The sequence below is a fragment of the Calonectris borealis genome, chromosome 13, assembly GCF_964195595.1.
Source record: "Calonectris borealis chromosome 13, bCalBor7.hap1.2, whole genome shotgun sequence".
Taxonomy (NCBI): domain Eukaryota; kingdom Metazoa; phylum Chordata; class Aves; order Procellariiformes; family Procellariidae; genus Calonectris; species Calonectris borealis.
This window is the reverse complement of record NC_134324.1, coordinates 2,887,144-2,910,107: the sequence shown is the minus strand read 5'-3', so window position 1 is coordinate 2,910,107 and position 22,964 is coordinate 2,887,144. Positions and strand designations below refer to the sequence as shown.

The following is a 22,964-nucleotide window of genomic DNA, read 5'->3' as shown; positions in this document are numbered from 1 at the left end:
TTGGCAGGTCTAGTTTACAAGTGATTAAAATAAACTGCAAAAATGAGTTGCTTATTAAACCAGACCATGACCTCTCTTGAGCTTAGCTAGGCAAACTCTGTCATGCAATGCATATGGGTTTATCTGAAGATCAAGAGATTTCGTCAAAATGCTCCACCCTGTCCTTATCTAAACTACAGATGTCAAATACAACTATGAAAGTATTTTAACACAGAAGTGACTTTGGGTACAGAAATCCACATAATTAAAAAATGTGTCAAGGACCTGACACATGTCTTCGCTTGCAGATCATCGGGTCTGATTCTAAAAATTTATCTCGCAATAGGAGTCCTCATCGTAGTTGATGAACTATTTGGAGAGCATGCTTCTTTTTGATGAGCCTATGTATAGAAATGCTGGAGCTATTGGATAACAGGCTTCATCTGGATCTGGAAAGACGGAAAGTTCATAACTATTTCTGATGAGGTCATTTGTGGGAGCTGATCTCAGCTACATAAAAGAGGACCACTGGCACTGAAAGAGTAGTAGACACAGAAGTGTAAGCTGGGTCGTGCCTTTTCCAAGCTAGGCTGTGAATTTTCATGCGTGACAAAGCTGTGTCTGGTTTAACGTGTTCATCAAACTGCTGCTGAAGAGGCTGCTCGTCCCTGGCCACCTCCCGCCTCTGCCGTGGCCCGGCATAGCCCTGTGCTGAGCCTGGCCGGGCATGGCCCCGGCGGGGATGCGGTGAAGGGTCTGTCTTATGGCCGGCCGTGGGGCGATGCTGCTCGCCATGGAGGCCACGCCATCAGGATCGCGTGGGCACCCGGTGGCCTGGACCGCAGTGGAGCGGCTGCCCCGGCATGGGCTGCCCGGTCCCGGGCACAGCGAAGTTCTCTCATGGGGGGACCCGGTGCTGAGCTGGCTCAGCAGGCTGAAAACAAGACCTGAAGAGTTGCTGTTAGCCTGGGAGGAGCGTGGGTCTCTTCATTCTGGTTGAGCATGCTGAAAAACCCAGCACCGCTTTGGACAAAGCATCCTTAGGTGCTGTAGCCAGCATTGGCTTATACCCCTGTAAAACAACCCTTAAGTGTTCTTAAAAAGCCTCATTTATAGCCTCAGGGTACAGTTTCACAGTAGCTTGAACCTTTCTAAATGCAGGCTGTGATTTGGGTGGTCCCTCCTTCATGTTAATATTAGAGCATTGGCATTCTGGTGGGCTGGTCCAGAGCTGCCTAAAGCCCTTCTCTTTGTTTTTTGTCCCCTGAGTTGGTCTTCAGTTCTGGTCCTTGATCTTTGTGACTTTGCAGCTGGGAAGTGCCGGTGCTGACACAGCAGAAGGAGTAGCATGACCAGCCATAACGGAGTGTAGGATTTGCTGAAGTTGCAGACGGTGGAACCTTTACTCACGCCAAACAGTCACCTTTATTTTATCTCAGATTTTGTCTCTTTTTTTGGTAGGGGAGGGGTAACAGACATGCCAATGTTGTTGGAGCTGCTGGTGTTACTCTGTTTTGCCTAATGCCTTTATTTTATTTTTTTTTTTAAGGGAGAAACTTTTTCTTTGAACCTAGAGGCTCTTGGACTTAGCAACACAATGTAATATTTATTTATTTATGAAAGGCTGTCAGTGTTGTTCCAAACATGTAGTTCACCTGTTCAACTTGAGACTATTACAAAGGAGCCTCTAATGCTGACTCTAACAGGTTTTATTGGAAAGTAAGTAAAAGTGTTGGTAAAGGACTCTGTAAAGAAAACATGTCAACACTTAGCATTATCACAACAAGCATAAATGAGAGCCTGTGCATTCTGCAAGTATTACAGTTTTTATTCCAACTTTCAGAGTATCTTCTTTTATTTTTAGATGAATCTGCGTTCTGTATTTACTGTAGAACAACAAAGGATATTACAGCGTTATTATGAAAATGGAATGACAAATCAAAGTAAAAATTGCTTTCAGCTCATATTACAGTGTGCACAAGAAACTAAACTGGACTTCAGTGTAGTCAGGGTAAGTACTGAGGCCTTCCAAATTTGTATGTTAAAGTTATACACATTCATTTCTTTACGTAAAATATCTGTAGAGGACTGGAGTCTCTAACTTCGTACTTGTCTTAAATTGGACTTCAGTATGCGTGTGTGACATGTTCATTTTTATCCAGTGAGCCTGTTTATAGTTTGTTTTCGCTGAAATGTCTTCACATGATTGCTGTATTTAGCAGGGGCCTGGATTGCACAAGGAGTGATGTTTGTTTGTTTTGTTTGTTTTGTTTTTTTGGTTGATGTTTGTCTTTTGTTGATGGTGTTTTGGTTTGGGTTTTGCTTTTGTTTGTTTACTAAATTGCAAATTAGATTTCCCTATAGAAACCTTGTGCAATGTATTGTATCAGAGAAAGGTCATGTTATTAGGAAACTATTCTTAAGTTAAACAAATTTCTATAACCTAATGTATTTAGGGGAATAATTGTGGAAGTATTTCTTTTGACACACTCTGTCACGCTTGTATTCCATGTCACAATCATAAATATTGTGGTCCCTCATGGTTATTTACAGTGAGTTCATTCTTTTCTTATAAAAGAAGAATGTCACTAGTGCTAGCAGGAGCTCTTCCAAAGTCTATGAATTCCATGGGAAGGGAATTAATAATCCCTTTGTGAAACAGTAGACAACAAAATGGCTGTTCTCTCAGAGCAGAAATAGAAATCATGAAGCATTAGCTGAAAAAATAACAACGGTAATGGAGCTACCAGGAGTTGCTGCAACACTGGACACTGAAGAGGAAGAAGACCAGTCTAGTTTTTTTTTAAGTGGTATTCCAGTGGTGTATTGACAGTAACAACCCCTCCTGCTCTCTAATTCTTACCTAGATTCTCCTCCCTCAAAATACTCTGGAAATATTAAAACTTACTTTCTCAGCTCTAGGTGGTGGGAAATTCTGAAAGTCAGCCAGAAATTCAGACCCCCTGGAACAGATGAACAGTTGTAACAGGAATCTGGATGCTGATGATGCAGTCAGGGCCTGGTTTTCTATTTTTATTCTGATTGAAGGACCTGGAGGAGGCAACCAGTCTCTCCTCTACCTGCAGTCCTCATTCACTCTCCATCTTTATATTTTCCTTTCCCTCTGTGTTTCCCGTAGGGCAAAAATGTATCATGGCCTTTTTCCTTTAGGTTTCTTCCCTTACTGAGCCCTTATTTGCAATACTTAAACTTTCTTCCTACTTGTGAAGTGCAATGGAAACAGACCCAGCATTTGTCCTGCATTTGTCATATTTTTTTATGATCTTACCTTTCTCTTCTTTATACCTTTCCTTTTTGCCTCTCCTAATCCCCTACTTTTTTTCTTTTTTCTTTTTTTTTTTTCCTATAAAACTCTTGGACAGAGATTAGTACTACTTTGCACAATGTCTAGCAAAATGATACTTGGGCTGCAGCTGGCACTTGTAGATAGGACTATAATAGGAACATGAATTCCCTAAATATAACTTATAATTCAAATGTCATAACTCTATGAATATATTCTTTCACTGAATCAGGATTCCTATAGCCTTGTCCTATAGAACTACATCCAGTCTTTCCAATCTTGAGCTGAATTGGAAAAAAGAAAAGTCCTATTTATGATGTGATGTAAACCTCTACAAATTTTATTACTGCAATACATAAAAACATGTTCTCCCTTTCAAAATTAGGAAATGTGGTAGAGTTACTCCTGGGAAAAAACCCTGGCCCTCCTCATATTTAATAGAGATGTATTCTAGCTACATCGGGTTTGGATGGTCTGTTTTTGTTCATTAATACTAGTATACTTCTGCTGGTTGCTTTTTGTCTTTACATGAACTGTGAGCAATGTGACTTGATAAAGTGCAAAAGTTCTCCGAGTCTCATTTTCACAGAATCACGGAGTGCTGGGAGCAGTGATCGGGGAGGTGGTGTGGGGTTCTCCCCATAGTACTACAGCAGATGTCAGAACAGTTACAGCTTCATTATTCTTTTAGATCTCTTGAAAGACATCCTGAGGACACTATTTTCAAATTTAGGGTGGAACTTCTGGTCAAAACTAACAGCCAAGCACCACTGACAGTCCCTCTGTGGTGTGCATCTGGATGGTGGGACAGTCTGAAGTTCCAGCTCTGCCTGATTCAAACTGGGAATGTAAAATCAGGGTCTCTTAAATCCCACGTAAATTTCTTAGCATCTGGATTTTTGATTTGTCATCTCTTCTGGGAGCTTCTTCTCATCCTAAATAAAACTTAAGAATTTCAGTAATGCTTCCAGTGTTAATGAAAGTGCTCCCCAAACTTACCAGTTGGAGAACTTGACTGAAACAAAGATTTGTGTCCCTTTTCTTAGGATATTTTGTACTTAACGGCTGCTCTGTCACATCCCAAATTAAAACTATAACCATCAAGCTAGTAACAACTTGGAGTTTCCCTTTCAGTCTAAGAGTATAGTTTCACATAATTCTCTGGGATAATGTCTCACAGTGCTAAAAATGGGAGGTTTTATACTTTCCCTTCTCCAGCTGTGCAATTCTTTCTCTCCTGTCTTTCTTCTTGTGCTGATCATCTCTTGCATTCATTCAATTTCAGAGTAACCCAGTTAAATTTGCTAACCTTACCAAAACTTCTGTTCTTTTTTTTGCCAATTCAGTTTTATGCTTTTGGGGGAGTTGCACTCACTGATCATTCAGGTGTGTGCTTTTGGTTAAACGGTGGGAGCAAGATGCTGGGGACGTGATCAGGAGAATGGGGCTTTTTCAGCAGTGGCAAATCTGACTTGGACTATCTCATGAAACTGTGCTTTAATCCCAAGTGAACAGCAGTGCTAGTAAGTTATTTGCATTTCTTTGAATGCATTTCTTTTCAGGAAAACCATGAGAGAAACTGAACTTCTAAATTTATTTTATGCAATAAAGAAAAGAAACTTGAGGCCTGTGGCTATAATTTGTGTATTTAAACTTGCTTTTGAGAAGAAAAAATGATCACTAGTAACAAACTCTATTGCATGCAACAAATCATGCCTCAAAGTAGGCATTTTATAAAATTCGACAACAAAAATGAGTAGAATGGAATGGAGATTTCAGCATACTTGTGTATGGCAAGGATGTGTATTTTCCTGTGGAGAAATCTGTTTACTTCCTTAGCAGGTATTGTATGTGAAGAAAACTTTCCTTCTTTCATGGGATGAGATGGAAACCCAAGATAGGTTCTCAGTGCAGTTTGCTTGTTGTGGGGTGAGGGAGTTTACTGATTAAATCAAGTAGTTTGGGTTGCCGAATGTTGAGATCTTGCTTTGGTTTGGTTTTAGGTGTGCAGCAGATGATAGCCAGAGTGGTGCATAAAACTGTTTCACCGTATCTCTATGTGCATAGCTGATTGTTTTCATAACCAGCATAAGCAGATGCAAAAGCTTATTTTTTGTTCTTTGGCACTTGTAACCTGCTTGCTTATGCCCTCACATTCAGTACAGACATACTGTGGTGAAAGAAATGAGCAGGTCTTGTGTCTCTAACCATGAAAGTTGCCAGGAATAGTTAGGTGGTGCTTACACTTCCAGTCTTAGAGCTGATGCTTCCACCGGATTAACTCTCTTTATCTTGAAATACTGAAGTTAATGTTTCCCCTTCAGTTCTTTTAGCTATAACTTAATGTGTTACTTCCAGGACAGGCTTTCCTGTGTGTTTAAAACAGCAGTACACTTTAACCTGTGCACAACTGCCATAGTACCTGCATTTTTCAAATATTTTTTCCTCTATTATCTTTTACACAAAACCATATACTGTCATTGTCACTTTCGGAAATGTCCATAATAGCAAACTTTTGTTGGAATCTAATCCCGGTAGTCCTGATCTTGTCTATCAGTGTCTTTCAAAAGCAGGTTTTGACATCAGATCTTGATTTATGCAGCTGGCAGAGGAGGAATTAGTCCATAGGTCTAAACACTTCACAAAATTGTTTTGTAATTGTCTAACAGAAAGAGGAGTTCTTTTTCTTCCTCTCATCTAAATTCAAGAATTGGCAGTTTCTGTTCAAGGCAGTCTTGAAGGTCGTATCTCTCAGTTATTTGGTTACAAAAGTTTAGCTGCATACCTCAGTGATGGTTCTGCATCCCAAGGTGCTAAATAGTAAAAACTTAAATTTGGGGGAATTAGTCACAGCGGTGTCAATGAAATAGATGTTAAGGATAACTTCGGGACAGGAGGCATGATACGGTCTCAGGGTTTTTGAGAAACTGGGGCTTTGGAATTGAGACTGGGGTTCTCATGTGTATTAGTGTATGAATCTCAAGCACAAGAGGCATGGATTTCCACCCTGTATTGTTCAAACTCTGCGTAATCAGTAAATGATTTACATATTTGTAAACTTAGGTCTCAACTTGAACACTTAACATTTCGTCAGATCTGCTTAAAAATGGAATTGCCTAATTTTTCTGCTTATTTAATGCTTTGTTTTGTGTTTGTTGTTGTTGTTTGTTGTTTGCAGACGTGGGTTGGCAATAAACGAAGGAAGATGAGCAGCAAGAGTGCTGTAGACTCTGGAGGCACTCCCCCAGGGACTGTCCCTACTACTCCCTCCGTACCTCCAGAAGCAGCAGTTAGAAACGTGGTAAATATTGCTCGATCCCAAAGTCAGCACTCTTCTTGGACCTCTTCTAATAACGATGTAATAGTTACTGGTATATACAGTCCCGCTAGTTCATCCGGTAGGCAAGGATCCACCAAACAGACAAACACTTCAATGGCAGAAATACATAAAACCTCTATTCCACGACTACCAGGAAAAAGTGATACAGAGTTTCAGCAGCAGCACATCCCTATAGGACGACAAGTACCACATTGTAAAAATGCTTCCCTATTAGTAGGGGAAAAGACTATTATTTTATCTAGGCAAACAAGTGTACTGAATTCTGCGAACTCCATATATAGTCACACTAAAAAAAGCTACGGTGGTTCATCAGTCCAGACCGCAGAGTTGGTGTTACCTCAGAAACCGATGATATGCCACAGACCCTGCAAAGCTGAACCCGTGGGATGTCAGAGGTTACAAAAGCCGGAACATGCAGCTCTCGCATCGCACGTGCCCCCTGGACAAAGGGCTAATACCAGGGACCCTTCTTGTAGCACGCAAAACCTGGAAATCCGTGAAGTGTTTTCTCTGGCGGTTACAGATCAACCTCAAAGAATGGTGGGAGGAAGCGCAACGCAGAAGCATTGCTCGGTGGAAGGCAGCTGTCTGTCCATCGCGATGGAAACTGGAGACGTGGATGACGAATATGCTAGAGAAGAAGAACTAGCATCCATGGGAGCACAAATACAAAGCTATTCAAGATACTGTGAAAGCAGCAGTTCTGTTCGAGTAGAGAACCAAAGTGCAGCCTTGTCTGGGCCAGGAAGAAATGTGAGCTGTAGTTCACAGATGGTGAATGCCAGGGACGTGCCTGACAATATTCTGTATCATAACAGAGACTACCACTTGCCTGCACGGACCTCATTACATACAACATCCAGTACGTTATATAACAGTGCTAATCCATCAAGAAGTACCTTTTCTCCTCATTTTACATCTTCAAGTCAACTGAGGCTGTCACAAAACCAAAATAATTACCAGGTAATCTGTCAATTTATCTCTGTCTTCAAACCTTGAAGACAAGGTTGTAGATAAGCACTATTTTCTTTGAAAGTTGGTAGCCAGTAAGCGATAGGTTCGCCTTTCTGCAGGCTGTGCTCCATTTACGTCTTTCAGTGGATGTGATTCCTTCTTAAACAAAAGTGCAGGTAGGACTATAGTATGGTGGCACTCTTATCTGCAGCTGAGCCCGTGGCTGCAGTGGGTGGCCGTATATTGAAGATCAGCGTGGGCTTCATAGATTCAATCGATAAACTTCGGTTGCAAGAGGCTCATACCTACGACTGCTGGTGCATGCTGAAGTCTGCGTTGTCCTGACTCCTGTGGCTCACCACGCATGTCACAGCGATACCCTTGGTTGCTCCTCTGTAGACATACTTTGCATGTGGCAGAGGGCAGAACATGGGATCCTGCTGTCGTTTGTGTGCTGTACAGTTGCTTGCCCTTATTAATGTCAGCTTGGATTAGCTCTTCCGTCAGCACTGCCTGTACCCCCTGGGCAGTTGCCAATCTCTTGGACCTGTTTTCTGTTAAGGATTAGGATCTCCTGCAAGCGAGTTAAGATGATGAGAGACCCTAAGTGAGCAAATATTCTTCCTCTCCTGCAGCATCTAATTCAAATGTCGGTTTTACATTCAATCCCATTATTTTGTCATCCTGTAATAGAGTCCCGTCAGTGATACTGAGAGGGGAAAATTAAATGCAGATAATTCAAGAACTGAAAGATGTTCAAAAGAAGCTACAACACTGACACCCTTACGGTTTTTTATTTTTTTGTTGTAACTAGAGGAGAGATGGTTGTGCAGGAAACATCCAAATTGATTTTTTTCATGGATTTTTATGCCATCTGGCACGATATAGTCTAGAGACACTGAGATAAGCATTTTAATACTGACAGGATGTGATACTGTGTGTGTTACTTTTGTTCATTTGGCTGTTATTACATACCATCTTTTCATACCGTGCTCACTAGTATAGGGAACAATACTTTGTGAAGCGTTTTTTTTTTTTTTCCTTTTTTCTGACTTGTTCCTATCTCATGTCAGGATTTGAAAGAAAGCTTTTGAGTCCAAGGAAGTGCCACTTTTCACCAGAATTATTGCTTTTCTTGGTAAACCTGAGGTTTGAGGAGCATACATACTCTGGAGTAGATTCTATGTAGGAGATGGGACATGTGCAATTCTTATTTATGGCCTTTTCTAAGCTGAGCACTTTAGATGAGCTGTTCTTTCCCTTTCTCCCTTCTCTCAGATAGTCTGCCAGTATTTGCTATTACTGTTCTTACTTGAGTTATAAAATTCATTAAACACTGTTTACTTTTGACATGCCAGTTTCATAGGAGAAGAAAAGCTGTAAATGTGCACATCTGTTCAGTAAAGGACTGGTAAAGCTGCAAAAGTGCATACAATAGAGTTAACGAAATTTTTCTTAAAGTTACATGAAGTGAAATATATTATTGCTACTTCAAGCTGTGTGCTCTTGGTACTTTATTTCACTCTTGAAAAAGCATCAGTGACATTTATTTCTTACTGCTTTTTTGAATTTTTTAATGACATTTGAAATAACTTTGATTTGGGTTTTTTTGGGGGTAGGGACAGAGTCTTTTTAAACAGCTAGAATGGTTCATGGTAAGTGACACTTTATCTGTCCACGTGGTGTGGTATGGATCAGAACAAGGAGATCTCTGTAACTTCATTTTGGTTTGTTTTTTCTTTTTTTTCCCCTGTTATAATAACATACCTATTTCTTTGATAAGTGAGGAATTCATCTGTACCCCGTTTGACTTCCATGCCTGTCTCTCAGAGATCCTGTTCTTTGGATTTGGGAATGCACCTTTCATTGAGGGAGCTTCTGTTTCCTGTGGTATCCCTTGCCCTTCCACAGTTTTAAACCTTGAAAAAACCGGGCAGATTGCTATTAATTTACTTATTGCTGTAAGCATTCAGGCTGTGAACCTCTGAGATGATGCTCTTCAGAGTTAGAGAATTTATAAGGGAAGGCCAAAGCTGTGGGGTCAATGCATATAGTATCACGGCTCTGCGGAAGCTGCGGAGGAGTAGTGTCCTACAGCCTGGCCAGATGCCATAGCACCTTGAAGAAACGATGGTGCTGATTTCTCCGGATCACTGCATTGCTTGCTGAGAGATTTTAGCACGTTCCAGAACAATGCAAAAGTAAGTTCTGGATCTTAAGAGGTGTTAGTGTATGACAGTGACACTTCCAACACTCATTTATCACCTTGACACGAAAATTTCACTTACTGCTTTCGAAGTCACGTGTAACAAATAGTGTACCCCACTAGGCTGATAACGTATTTTGTTGAAATCATCGGTTCTGCACTAGTTTAACCCCCTCCTCCAAGTCCTCTCCTTAAAATTAAATCCAGTGTGACTGCTATTTTATGTAGACACTCCCCTTATAGCTTAATAATTTTTATATATTAAACTTCCAGAGACATAGATTTTGTAACAGATGCTGTCTGAATTATTTTAGACTTATGCAGAATGACACTTCTTTTGTATGTAGTCAGTTTCTGTTAATTTGATTGCCCGTGTTTAGCTAATTTATCCATCAGCGTAGGAATGAAAATCCTTAAACTCGGGGAAATCTTCCTAAATTTAAAAATAGATTAAACCTGAGCTACATGATTATTGGAGCAGTGAAACATCTAAGCAGATGCTTCTTCAAAGTCAGGACTGTGTGATTTGTGTTTTGATGAAGTAATTACTGTTGTACATTGGTGGGGTATCTAATTAGCAATTATTTATAGCGTCCTTACTGGTTCAATTAATCAAATTCGTGTTAGTGTAACTTAAGAGTAAATTTAATAACATGATCCATTTTAATGCCTGAGCAGTTTCAGTAAACAAATTGTTCAACCTTCTTACTTTTCTTAGTTGGAATTTAAGCGTATTGAGCTAGAGAGGGTATTCTTGTAGGTTTGCAAGGCTGAATCATGATTTAGTCTTGGTTTCCTCCCCCCAACCTCGTCCCCCAAGGGACGAAAATACTGTTGAAAGTATGTGTATTTTTAATTACTTTGTTATACACACTGAAGCACAGTTATCTAATTTAACCCTGTCTTCTTCAAGGGAAAATCCTAAGCCTTGCAGCCATTATGTCAGAATAGGATATAGGTATAATACGTATTTATTTATTTTTAAGATTCACTTTTAAGGATGCTGCTTTATGTGAATAAGCTGCAAGTTTGCTTTATTTAAGGAAATGGGACTCTGCTTTTATTTTGTGGGGTTTTTTTTAATCGAAGTGTCAAAGTGATTTGTTTACTTCCCTAGAGACTTTTGAAGACAAGAGGAGGACTTTCTTGCTAAATTTGGGCAGCACAGCTTTTTGCTAGGGCAAGCAACATGGTCTTCGCTGAAGAGACTTGAACAAAGTGTGTCCTGACACTCATTCTTGTAACAGAAGCGGAGTTACCTTTGTCAGAGGAGTTCCTCCACTTTATTTCTGGGGAGAAATACTTCCAGCTGTATGAGCGGGGAGAACCTGTGGGGCTCTGGGGAGGACAGCAGCAGTGAGCAGGTTGCAAAAACACTGCGTACGGCCTCAAGTGACGCTGGGACACACGGCCACCAGGACTGGGTTGGGGCTTTTAGTTTGTTCCAGTGCACTGGATTTGGGACAGTAAATCTAGAGGTGAATTGGGAAAAGATCATGTAAGGACCTCATATAGTGTAACCACTTTAATTAAGATACAGCGTTGGTAATTCACAAGTGTTGCGGTGCCTTTGACCTTTCTCTAGCATTTGCCAGAGTTGCTGTTTCTGAGACACAATATCTTTTCTGAGAGAAGTATTTCAGGTTGTCATTTTTGCAACTCACGGTAGCTGTCCCAGTTGGACTAGGTCTGGAGTTACACCTGCGGATGCAGGATAACTATAATCTCACTCAAAAAATACTCCCTCCCCCCCAAAAAAAACCCCAACCCTTGTGCTTTTTTCATAGAGCCAGTTTAGAATACTCCCATGCGTGTTGTCTTTCAAGTAGTTATATTGAGATAAACTTGATTGCATTTGGCATCACACATGTCAGAACTTGTGTGCGTTTGTCTTCCAAGTAACCGTTAATGCTCTGCCAGACTGATTGCTTTATTCACGTAGAAGAGCACTTTTTTCTGTAGCCCCACTTTAAATTTGTGAAGAGAAGCCGTCTGGGTGGATACTGAGGACGCATTTACAGCGGATTCTGTGGTGTGAAGCTGTTGTGTGGGACATAGAATTGTAATAGACGTAATTTGTTTATACAGAATTTCTAAAATGTGTGTGTGCAACTAAGAAACTAATATTTTAGACACAAAAGCTGATGTAGACTTGCCCTTAGGAGGGGAGGGTGTTCGTTTCTAGCCCCCCTCAACTTGCCTTGTGCTGTAATGAGAAAGCATCTGACCTTAGGTAACCTGCAAGCGCTTCTAGCTAAAAGCTTGAAGAATAAAAGTATCTTATGTGCTTGTACCCTAGACAAACTGTACCAGGTATTCTATATTTGGTTATGCTCGTGCTCGCAAATACAAAAACTATTAGTGTAGTTCGATACAGTCAGCGGAAGTGCGTAGATCTTTCTTCCTCACATATACAGTGTGTGTAATGACTTGATATTATTAATCTCTCAAGAGCTATGTTTAGTCTCACAAGCGTTGCTTGTCTGCAGCAGAAGATGAACATGGAATCCTAAATAAGCCTAAAATATTCCAGGCTGTGACACATTTCAGATGGCCAGGAAAAACAGTCCAAGATTATTATTTAATAAACTCTGGGAATGATGGAGAAGCAATGGGAATCGAGGCGGCTAACCTTTGCCTTCATATCTCTTCCCCTTCCTTCTCCAGCCTGATGTCCCTAGTTTTTCTGCTAATATGCAAAACCTTAACGTCTGACATTGAATAGTTCAGTTACTATCATGTTAGTATTTTTTTCTGAAGGTTTAACTGATGTAATTGAAAAATATGTGATGGCAGTTCTGTCAGACATGGCCCTTGTCTAACTCCAGTCTGCTTAATCTTTCCAGTTTTGTGACAGATTGAAGATGAAAACTGATGTTCTGAAATATAAGTTGAGATAGCAAAAGTACAGAAGCACCTGAGTTGCCAGTGTGTTATCTTACCCTCACCCAAAGAAACATTTGTTAGAGTTTTGTTTTTAGTCTTACAACAGTAAGGCTAAGTGCGACTTTGTTTTGCTTTTAAATTTTAACCTGTTTTAAAGACATTCTTATCAGAATTGAATGCACAATATTGAAGTCTTCTGAAAGCTGCTCAGTATTAGCTATCATAGCAACTTAAGCTGTTGTTTTCTGTTCTATTTTCCCCTTCCCCTCTACAGATTTCAGGAAACCTTACTGTGCCTTGGATTACAGGTTGTTCCAGAAAAAGAGCAGTAAGTATATTTCCATTTCACTAACGCATCAAGTGAAAGAGTGAAAAGTTTATCTAAATGTATTTTTAAAAATGTCAGTTCTATTTACGTTGTGTGCGGTTTTGGTTTTTTTTTTCCCCCTCTTTATACTTTGACTGATACAAATATTATCTGCAGATACAATGCTTCAGTTACCATAAAGTTGATATATATCTTTAAAAGCAGGTCAAGGTCATAATCTTGAGTCAGTTAATGTGATGCCCAGGTTCATGAATTGTGCCATTAGCAGAAATGTAACATCTGAATTGATACGGACTAAGAGTTTAGAGCTCAGAATATGTTTTTTATAATGAAAGTGAAATGGCTGTTAATTGAGACAACTGAATGCTTAAGAGAGTAACCACTTCTTCAGTTACTCTGTGCTCGTGCACAGAATTAGTTCATGCTATCTGTAGTAACTTTCTCAAATCTAATTTTATCCACATATATGTCATTTTACATTAGGCAGAATCAGCCAGGTTGGTGTCCTCAATTCACAAATGACTCCAAAGCGTAACGACAAGGTATGAAACAGCTCTTGTCAGGAAAATACCTCTATCCAACTCTTTTGTTTGATTACTGTCCAGCATTTCAGTTCAAGAGAAGTCTGCTAGCTTCTGTTTGAAAAGCACATTGATTCTGTTTGCCTACCATGAATATACACCCTAAACCTGCAGATTGGATCGTACAACTAAAATTTCAAAAGGCTGTTACGTATTAGTCCAGCTATATCAGAAGCAATAACTAGGGCGATGGCTATTTTCATAACCAAAGTTATGCCGTCAAACCCCCCAAACCATTCGTTGAGCTGTCAGTGGCACGTGTGCTGCTTTGACAATGACGTCTAGGTAATGGAAGAACCTTTCCATGCCTTTTCCTCCCTGCTGTACCCAGTACTTTTTTCTTCTTTTTATTATTACTGTTTAATCCGTTTAGTCTTCAAAAGGTATGAGTTTGGTAGCATTTCATGTATAGGTAGGAATCTAAGGACTATCACATGAATTGGGTTTTCTCTCAGACTTTTGCTAGGTCTCAACTGTAGCACATATCTAGTTTCTGCAGACTTTGGTAGTACCACTTATTTCTTTTTATATACAGAGCACTTTATAAGAGCATCTCCCAGAGGAACCAGTACTTTTACACAAATCCTGTAGTTGCTCATTCCATCTGTTTTTTTTTAATTTTTTTTTAAGTCCTAGTTCTCTTGAGTAGGCTTTTTTAATTGTAGCTCTTTTCTGGAAGGCACCTTCCTTCTATCACTTAACGACCTTTTAAAACATCAAGCAGCTAGTGAGTGTCCCAGAGTACAGTTTCACTTTGAGCTGATTTCATAGCACATCACTGGTGGAAGGGGGAGGTTCCCCCCCTGCCTTCTGGTGCACTGCCACCCCATCCGTAGCGCTGGTGCTAGTATCTAATTGCAAGGTGATCCAGGTCAAGCGTCTGACCTGTCAGATACATACTCTTCTGCTGAGTTCGTCTTTCTGCTGTCTTGAGTGAGTTGAACATAGGGATTAGATGAGTGCCAGAGCCAGCTCAAAGTAGGCAGCCGGAGATGTGGCTGGGAGCAATGAAGAGAGTGGGGCATGATGCTGTCCCCTACTTTCCAGCACTGGGTAGGTTGTTGAGGCGTGGTGGTCATGCTGGGTATCTGACACAGGCTGTAGAAGAAATTTCTGCAATAAGTTTAAAACCTTCAAGGATGTGGAAATGCCTGTTAATATTAAGGATGATTATTAGGGATTTCTTTTTCCTTAGACCTTTACTCCTGTGTCTTTTTTAATCAATAAAATGCATAAAACCCATTGGTTAATACAGTCCAGTTTGACAACATCTGTTTCCAGATTTGTGGACGCACTTTCTCCAATGTGAATGCATAATTAGCCTTCTTAAGGAGAGAAGTTTAGGAGTTGGCACTCTAAAACTGCTGTATACACACAGGTGTAAGACAACAAAAAGAAAAAGCTCCTACTTCCTAGGAAACTTCAGTTTCAAATGTGAAATTCTTTTGAAGAAAGAGCTTGAGGGAACAGAAATAGAATGGATAGATTTGTAGAACTGCGATTATGGCAATTACTGCCATTCAAACAGTAAAAAGGCTAATCTGTATTTTGTTTAAAATGGAGAAGATCGTCTTTTAGATGCTCTTGAATTTTTAATCTTTTTGCCTTCATGTTTTGTTTTCCTTGCCCTGTCCTTCAACTGCATCGAGAGAGAAATAAAAACTGTGCAGTTCTGCGGAAACTCTTTCTAGTCTGCTCAGCTATGCTGTAAGATGACGTAACCCTGACTGCGAATGAATATTAGTCTAGAAATATCACCCTCTCAGTTATTCATGAGAATGTCTTTGGAAATCACGGAGGTCTGTATTCTGTCGTGGTGCGGTGTGCAGTGCATTGGCCTTTACAAATGCATTGATTTTTGGTTTTTCACAGGGTGGTGGAAGGATATCAAGTATTCAAAAATAGCAATGAAGACACTGGTTAAAGAGAATTAAAAGGGGGGAAAAATACCTTCGCTTCTGTCCTTGCATTTAAGTCTTGAGTGTACTAAATGTGCTTAAGTCACGTGTCATCTGATGTCTTAGCAGAATGGTTGGTCTTTTATAGTATATATAACTTAGTATGCTAACTATGAAAAACATTTGTCACATAGGTGTTGACTCTAGGTAAGCTGTGCCTGGCTTAGTTGTGAAGTTTTATTTTTTGAGGAGAGTGGGATTTGGGTTTGGTTCTCTTTGTTTTTGTTTTTTTTTTAATTTGTAATTAGACATAGTTTTAGTAGTCTTAATACCAAGTCTGAAACACAAAGTCATTAAGATAACAGATTAAGGTCTTAGAATTATTTCTGCCCATCATCCTTCAGAAGCAGACATAGTAAATCACGTGATAGGCAACTTGTGTATTTGGGATGGGATTTTAAATGAAACTTAAGTTGTTTTTCATGTTAACGTCTGGGCTAGTTCACGTGAGGTTTCAAGAGAACGCTGCCCTCAGTGGAGGAACTCACAGGGGAGCTGGTCTTGTATTTTCCCCCACCTGGAGCAACACTGCGTTGTAGTGAGGGCTTTGATACCTTGAGTAGTGTACTTCTGCGCTTTGGTGGAACCTCTACCGTAGGCAGGTTCGCTGAATCTGGAGCTTCAGCTTGGGGTCTCTGGCCTCTCAGTCTGGCGTGTATATTTTGGGAGAAAATATCTGAAATAAGTGGAGGGTTCCTGTGCTAGATTTTGATTTTTTAAATTGCTCTTTCGACATTGCCTATTTCAATAAAATCTTGGAGATAGCGGCATTAAAGTGTTCCCCTCAGAGTCCTGCCCGTCGCAGAAAGAGTACAGTAGGTGCACTTTGAATCAGGTAAAGGAGCTGATCTAACCCCAGGTCAGTGTGAGACCTGCCACCAGTGGTGCTGGCACATCTGTGGGCATCCAGACAGCTGGATTGTGTGGAGGAGACTAGTGGGGGAGATACATCAGTATAACTACTAAAGAAAATACCTCATTGGACTGTGGACTAAAAATGTTATGAAAACTGTCTGCTGCCACAGCAAGCCTACATGTACTGGAGAAAAAGATGTTTAGAGCGGCTTTTAAAGTAAAAAGAGCACCCATAGGGATTAAAACTATCTGAAGTCCACTTCAATTGTACCTTTTGTTTTAAAACTCTACCAATATTGACTTGTGAAGTTCTCTTCACCTGTTCACATTCCTCTCCTAGAAGGGCAGAGGGATGAAAACTCTGTATTTTAGCCAAGTTGGTTAGAGAATGTCTCAGTAAGAAAGTCAGTGTCTTCAGCAAGAGAGACTGACAAGCCAACCTGATGATCTCCACAGGACTGAATTATGAATGCTATCCTTGTTCATATCTTTTCTTCCATGTAATTTGGATAACCAATTAATGTTTTTCCTTCTTCTGTGAAATATTTCACCACATATCTCAAGGTATTGCACTTTGTTAACGTTTACAGTTAGATGATAATAACGTGCATAGTATGTCATGACCTTCTTGCTGTGAACAGTACCTCTTCACTGCTGCCAATACCAATCCTTCAGTTAATGCGAAGGGAAGGGAAGTCTTATCATCATTTCAGACAAAGTGTCTTTTTATTACACGGCGTGTTACGCTGAAGTTTCACAAATCACCTAGGCTTATTGTATGCTGTGATTCTGCAGGCTGGAAAGAATGTCATATCTGGCCATGAATTGGAAAAGCAGACTTTGTAGTCAAATATGAGGAAGACTAAGAATCTAAGTCTTATGACTAAGACTAGATTAAGAATCGTGATAATTACTGTCTAAAAATCAGTTTACTTTGAGGCTGAACGTTCCCTATTTAACAAACTAGTTCAAATTCTCAAGAAGGGCGAGTTGTTAGTTTGTGTGGATTGGAGGTTGGTTTTAGAAATTGTGGAGAGAGATGACTGGAGTTTAGAGTGTAATTTTTGGCTAGACTATTCTATTGCACTGATCTCTCTTTTTTTCTCTCTTTTTTTTTCTTCTTCTTAGCTGTGTTTGGTTTAGAAACACATATTAACAGAATATATGTCATTTTGGCTGAGTGTTAAAGCAGTTACAGCTCTTTTCCAACTATGGTACTATGAAATATTTATCAGTCCTGCTTCCATCAGAGCAAACTTCAAGCTTACCCAACCAGTGGGAAAAGATGCAAAAAGTCTCTCTTCCAGAAGTCTAACGGTTTGTGCTTTAATAGTATCTTAGCAATAATAGTTTAAGGGTGCCTTCAGGTGCCATTTGGCTTGCAGTCCATTTCCAAACACCTTTTTGCCTGAAGGCTGTGCAGCTTGCTGCTGTATCTTCTGCTCTATGAATGAAGCTGGCAGTAGCAACTCACTCCTAAACATTTGCTTTGCGAGGGGCCTTCAGGTATGTTTCTTCGTCCTAAGAAGATTGAAGGTATCTTGTGATGGGTATTTCCCTCCTCATGTGGTGAGGAGGGAACTGTCAAGACTTGGGGAAAGGCAGTGTCTAGATACCAGCTCTCTGAATCGCTCCGGTAGTTATAGCTACCAGCTGCCTTTTATTTGTATGGCCTGGGAGTCTTTGGGGCCTTCCTGGATGGAAGTGCATGCAGCATACCTGTCTGCAGAAAGTGCAGTTCTTTCAAAAATACTAAAATGTTCCTGCACAGGCAACTACACTGTGTATGCGCATCAGTGTCGAGCCAAAGCAGCAGGGTTGGTTCTGTAGCAGGAGACTGGGTGTCACTGAAATGGGGGACAGCTTTGTGATGGTTGTGAAACCTGAACTTAAAACCTCAAACTGAAGGAAGGTGTAATCTGGCGTGGCTCTAACGAGGTTAAATATTCTGGTAGTGTTAAGGGAAAATACATACCTTCAGAATTTGGAATGAAATAAAGTGACAATAAAGCAAATTCTGTACTTGAGTCATGTGTGTGACCGAAGACTGACCTATCCTTTCTATAAAGAAGTAAACTCTATTAATCATTGGACAAGAAGATATGAAGTTTGCTAAGGAGTAAGAGACCTCACGTATATTGGGCAGTGAAATTGAGAAATAATAAAGTGAAGAGTAAGAATAGTATTAAGTGGTGCAGATGGGAAAGGGGGAACATATGTAGAATGATTGATTCAGAAATAAGTATTATTACGTACAAATAAGATCTTGAGATATGAATTGATAATCCTCTGAAAAAATCAGTTAGACATTAAGGAGTGTCAAAAGTTCAGAGCGCTGCATGCCGGCATCATTAGGAATAGGGAACAAAGCAAAATAACATTGTGCTCGTATAGAAGCATCCAGGATTTGTTCATACTTTGGATGCTGTGTGCACTTCTGATCTTCCCATTCCTCCCAAAATATAACAGAGAAGCAGTAACAGTGATCAAAGGCACGGAACAGCCGTATAGTGAACAACCAAATGGGCTGTATCTCTTCAGACTTGAAAAGAGATGACTGGGAGGGAGTGGAGGATCGTGATGGAGATATTAAAAAATACAAAAAGTGCAGAGAAGCAGGTAGACTCATTTGTTCCAGTGTAAGAGTGGGTATCAAATGAAGCTAGCCTTAGATCAGCTCAAAAGAAGATTGGACATGTTTATTTAGAGTAACTTAAAGTAAGAAATGTGTCCAACTTCTAAGATACTGGGGTTGCTAGAGAGTATTGGAGGGAAGTGTCACTGTTTGTCCTATTCTACTTTTTACTAAACTTTAAATAACCTTGAAAATGTGCAAAAGAAGTATTACACACTGAGATTTCTTGCTGTTTCTCCATGATAGAGTATGTGAGTGGTAGTGACTAAAATTTGTTGCGAGAGGTTTGTTCGCTAGAAATAACCATTACCTTAGAACATTTCATCGCAGAGCATCAGAACTGAACTGTTGATTTAATATGATTTCAGTGCAATTTAAATAAACATAACTTTTTGTTAACAACATACAGTGCTCAGCTGCAGCATAAATGCAAGTTATTACATTTATATTAAAGCTCTAGTTCTTTCATTTTTTAACATGTCTTTTATTAATAATCTGAAGATGGTGTATAGCTTTTGTGCATGTGGCCTGAAACATTTTCAACTGATGCATAAAAACGGATCTAAAAAAGCAGGCTTTAATAAAAGGCAGGATAAGGACACTCCACTGCAATGCAATTATTCGTACCAATTATAGACACTAGATTTGCACCACAAATATTGCATGCACAGTGGGTATCATGAGGGGCTCGGCAAAGTGCCAGGAATGTCTATAATAAACTGGGTCATCTCCTGTAAGAATGTTGTTATTACACTTGAGAGGTCAGGGGATAAGCAGGATTTAACCCTGCGCTCGGCAGAATTGCTGATTCAGTTTGCTCACAAGGATTGCGTTTCATTGTGAGTAGTCTTATTTTCTGCTGGAAGAAGCTTCTCTCTGCTTTTCAGACTATGGACAACAGAACTGGTAAATGTAAAGAATTCAGCAAACAATTAATAGTGCTGAGGATGAAACTGAGCCTCAAATCAGCGAGCAGCGGATCTGAAGAGAGGAAATTGTATTCATAATAGTTGTTATAATGAAGTAAAAATATGAACTGAATTACTGGCTTGTCTTCAGCTATGGAAAGTGTTGTCCTAAATATGAAGCTTTTCGATACTATCTTTTGATATTTTTTTCCTATGCTAACTGATGCATAACCATCAATGTTATGATATTTGTAGGACACTTTTTTTTTCTCTTGTTTCCTCAGTTCCTCTGATGATACTAAGCATGAGAAAGTTATTAACTAAATTGATGGAAGTGATGTTCAGTGTAGAAATTCTACCCTTTATTTTCTCACAAAAGACATTGGCTTTTGTAAAAGCATTATCTAGTTTTTGAGCAGCTTATAATGCAGGAGTCAAACTTACATATAATCTTTGTCAAGGGGATGATCCTCTAATTGAACGTAGTTTGTGATTTCTCTAAGAAATTGATGAACGGGCATATGGCACGGTCAATTATACAGAGACGGATAGTCTGCATCTCAATTTTGGACAGGCTGAAGTGTTACTTACACGTAGTGAGTGCAAGGGTTGAGGCTGATCCCGTTACGGCGGTGCAGCAAGTGAGAGCAGTGTAAGTAAACGATCTTCTTTGCCCCCTCTGAGGTAGCAGCTCACGTTCACGGTGCACGCGTGTGCAGGCAGACAGCTCCTGCGGTTCACTTGATATGCCGTGACCTGCTGCCCTCTTAGCAGCTTCGTTGTGAGTCAGAGCCCTTAAACGTCGAGAATCTTTCTTTTGGGGCACTGTTAAAGTTTCAAGTCCAGTAACCTGATAGGTTCTGTCTTTCATTGCCGCAAAGACTGCCCAGCTGTATTACAGTCATTGCTTACGCTGCCAAGACGTACCTTTCTGAAGACGGCGCTTTCGGCGTTTCAGGGGCTCAATTCCTACCTGCTTGGCTGTGTTCAGTAGGTTACTCTGTGCTGATCTTGGTGGAAAAAACGGCAAAAATAAGATCCAGACTCCAAAGTAGGAAAGTTCAAGCGGGATGAGAAGTACTAATCGGAGAACACGCGGAGTTTGCTAGGGTGGATTGAGCCTGGCATCTCATTACAGCTGCTCTCCTCAACCCTGAGGGGGACTTAACTTTTCATACCATCTTCTATTTACATGCTCTTGTTTTTCCCCTCAGTTTTGTTCCTGCTTTCTGGACTCTTTCATGTGGTGTGTGTTGTGGGTTTTTTGTTTTTTCTTTCGTATCAGTTGACTGAAAAAACTTGTTCTCCATTTCCTTCTCTGACCTGCGATCGGAATCAGCGTGATTCATGTGCTGCTGCTCGAGCTCTTCAGGAACGAGTGAAAGAATAAAGTACCTGGTGTGGCAGTAACTGCAACAGCAACAAAAAAGCAAAACTACATATTGCCATCTGAAACACTAGGGATTATTTTTGACAAGAAGGTTGTTGTAAACTAAGCTGTTTTTTTTTCCTCCCCTCTCCATTTCCAGAGTAAGTGGCTGCAAAAGACTTCTTTAGGAATGAGTTCCCGTAACTTTAAAACATCTACTTTGATCTAAGCTGTTGAGACAGACTCTACAACCCTGGTCTTGTAGCAAAATTATATAGCAGTTGTGAGGTGAAAACCATTGAATAGTGATTTATCTAATAAGAATTTTATTAAAACATTTGTAGTAGATCATCAGAATTAACATACATCCACCTAAAATGGAATAGATAGACACTGCTTTTTTAAGTAGCTTTTTGAAGGCCAGATGGTTTTGCTGAACACTGCTTTCTCCACTTAAAATCTTTGTATTTAGTAAGTAAAGGCTGAGCAGCCTCTGCACCCTCCCCGCAGTACCATCCCATTGTTAATTCCATCTATAGTCAGTTATCGTCTTTTGTCTGACATGGGATCCATTTGCATAATGCAAATATAGAGCTTTGCTATTAGTGAGTATTCTTGCCCTGTATTCTTTCAGTAGAAGAAGCATTTTCTTAGATAACTGGAAAATCACGTGGCAAGCAGAAATCTGAATCCAGCATCAGCTGTACTTTCTTTGGGTTTTGTTCTAATTTGGCGGTCGCAACGAACTAGGTAAGAGAAGACAACGCTAACCAGGGTTACTCCCTTACATTTGCAGTAATAGTAGGCAGATTGCCTTTTGCTTCTCTCATTTCACCCCTCTGCTGGGGAGGGGGAATTTCCACGGCATCTTCCAGGGGGTTTCTTTAAGCTGTGTATATTAAATAGGAAGAAATTTTCTGTTTTATTTTCCTGATAAGTGCAGATCGCAGTAAGCTGTGCCAGTGGTGGATTGTTGCAGCAGTGTTGTCAGTGAGAACTCTCCAGAACCAACAGCAAACGTTACTTACTTATGTTTAAAAAACGCTCAGTATACTTCAGAAGGTGAAGTTGCCCTGAGCGTTCAGGAAAGCAGGATAGGCCAGAGTGACTTGTTTCTCCGTGTAGTTTGAGAGTTGCTATCACACTGCTGTCTGCCTTCCCTTTCCTCAGCGCTTGGCTGCCGCTCCCCGACTGCAGAGCAAGAGCTCTTCCCATCGCTTTCAGAAGTTACAATCTATTTCCCCAACAGCTGTAAAAGGAGATATTGCTGCAGCGATTCAGGAGATAGCTATACTTTTGTTCTTTGAAAATGGCTTGTGGGTCGGAGGAGCTCAGGTCAGGCGTACAGGGACAACCGGCGTCTGCTGAGGGTGAATGGGCATCAGGGATTTAGCTTTGCTCGGCAGGGTGCTCTTGAGGTGAAGTCCACTCGCTGCACTTTGCTGCTCATCCTAGAGCGGCCTTGAAATGTGCCAACTGGATTCCTGTCGGATTAAAATAGACGGCAGCGTGCCGTCCGGGAGTGCCTCTCGTGTGCCGAGGCTGCTGGTAGCTGCTTGGTGTGCGGGACCAGCGAGCCCCTCCTGGGCTCCCCGCACTCGCTCTGCAGGGGAGCTGCTGGGGTCCTGCGCTCCCTGCATGAGATGTCAGCTCATGGATGG

General features: G+C 40.5%; 1 protein-coding gene across 1 annotated transcript in view; it reads left to right on the top strand.

Annotated features, from left to right (window-relative positions):
- The window catches only part of HDX (highly divergent homeobox), a 47,010-nt gene that overhangs the window by 5,548 nt on the left and 18,498 nt on the right, over positions 1-22,964 (top strand). Inside the window, exons 2-4 of the mRNA XM_075161945.1 lie at positions 1,844-1,990; positions 6,462-7,586; positions 12,944-12,997. Coding sequence (XP_075018046.1) covers positions 1,844-1,990; positions 6,462-7,586; positions 12,944-12,997 — 1,326 coding nt within the window. The remainder of the gene's footprint in view (positions 1-1,843; positions 1,991-6,461; positions 7,587-12,943; positions 12,998-22,964) is intronic.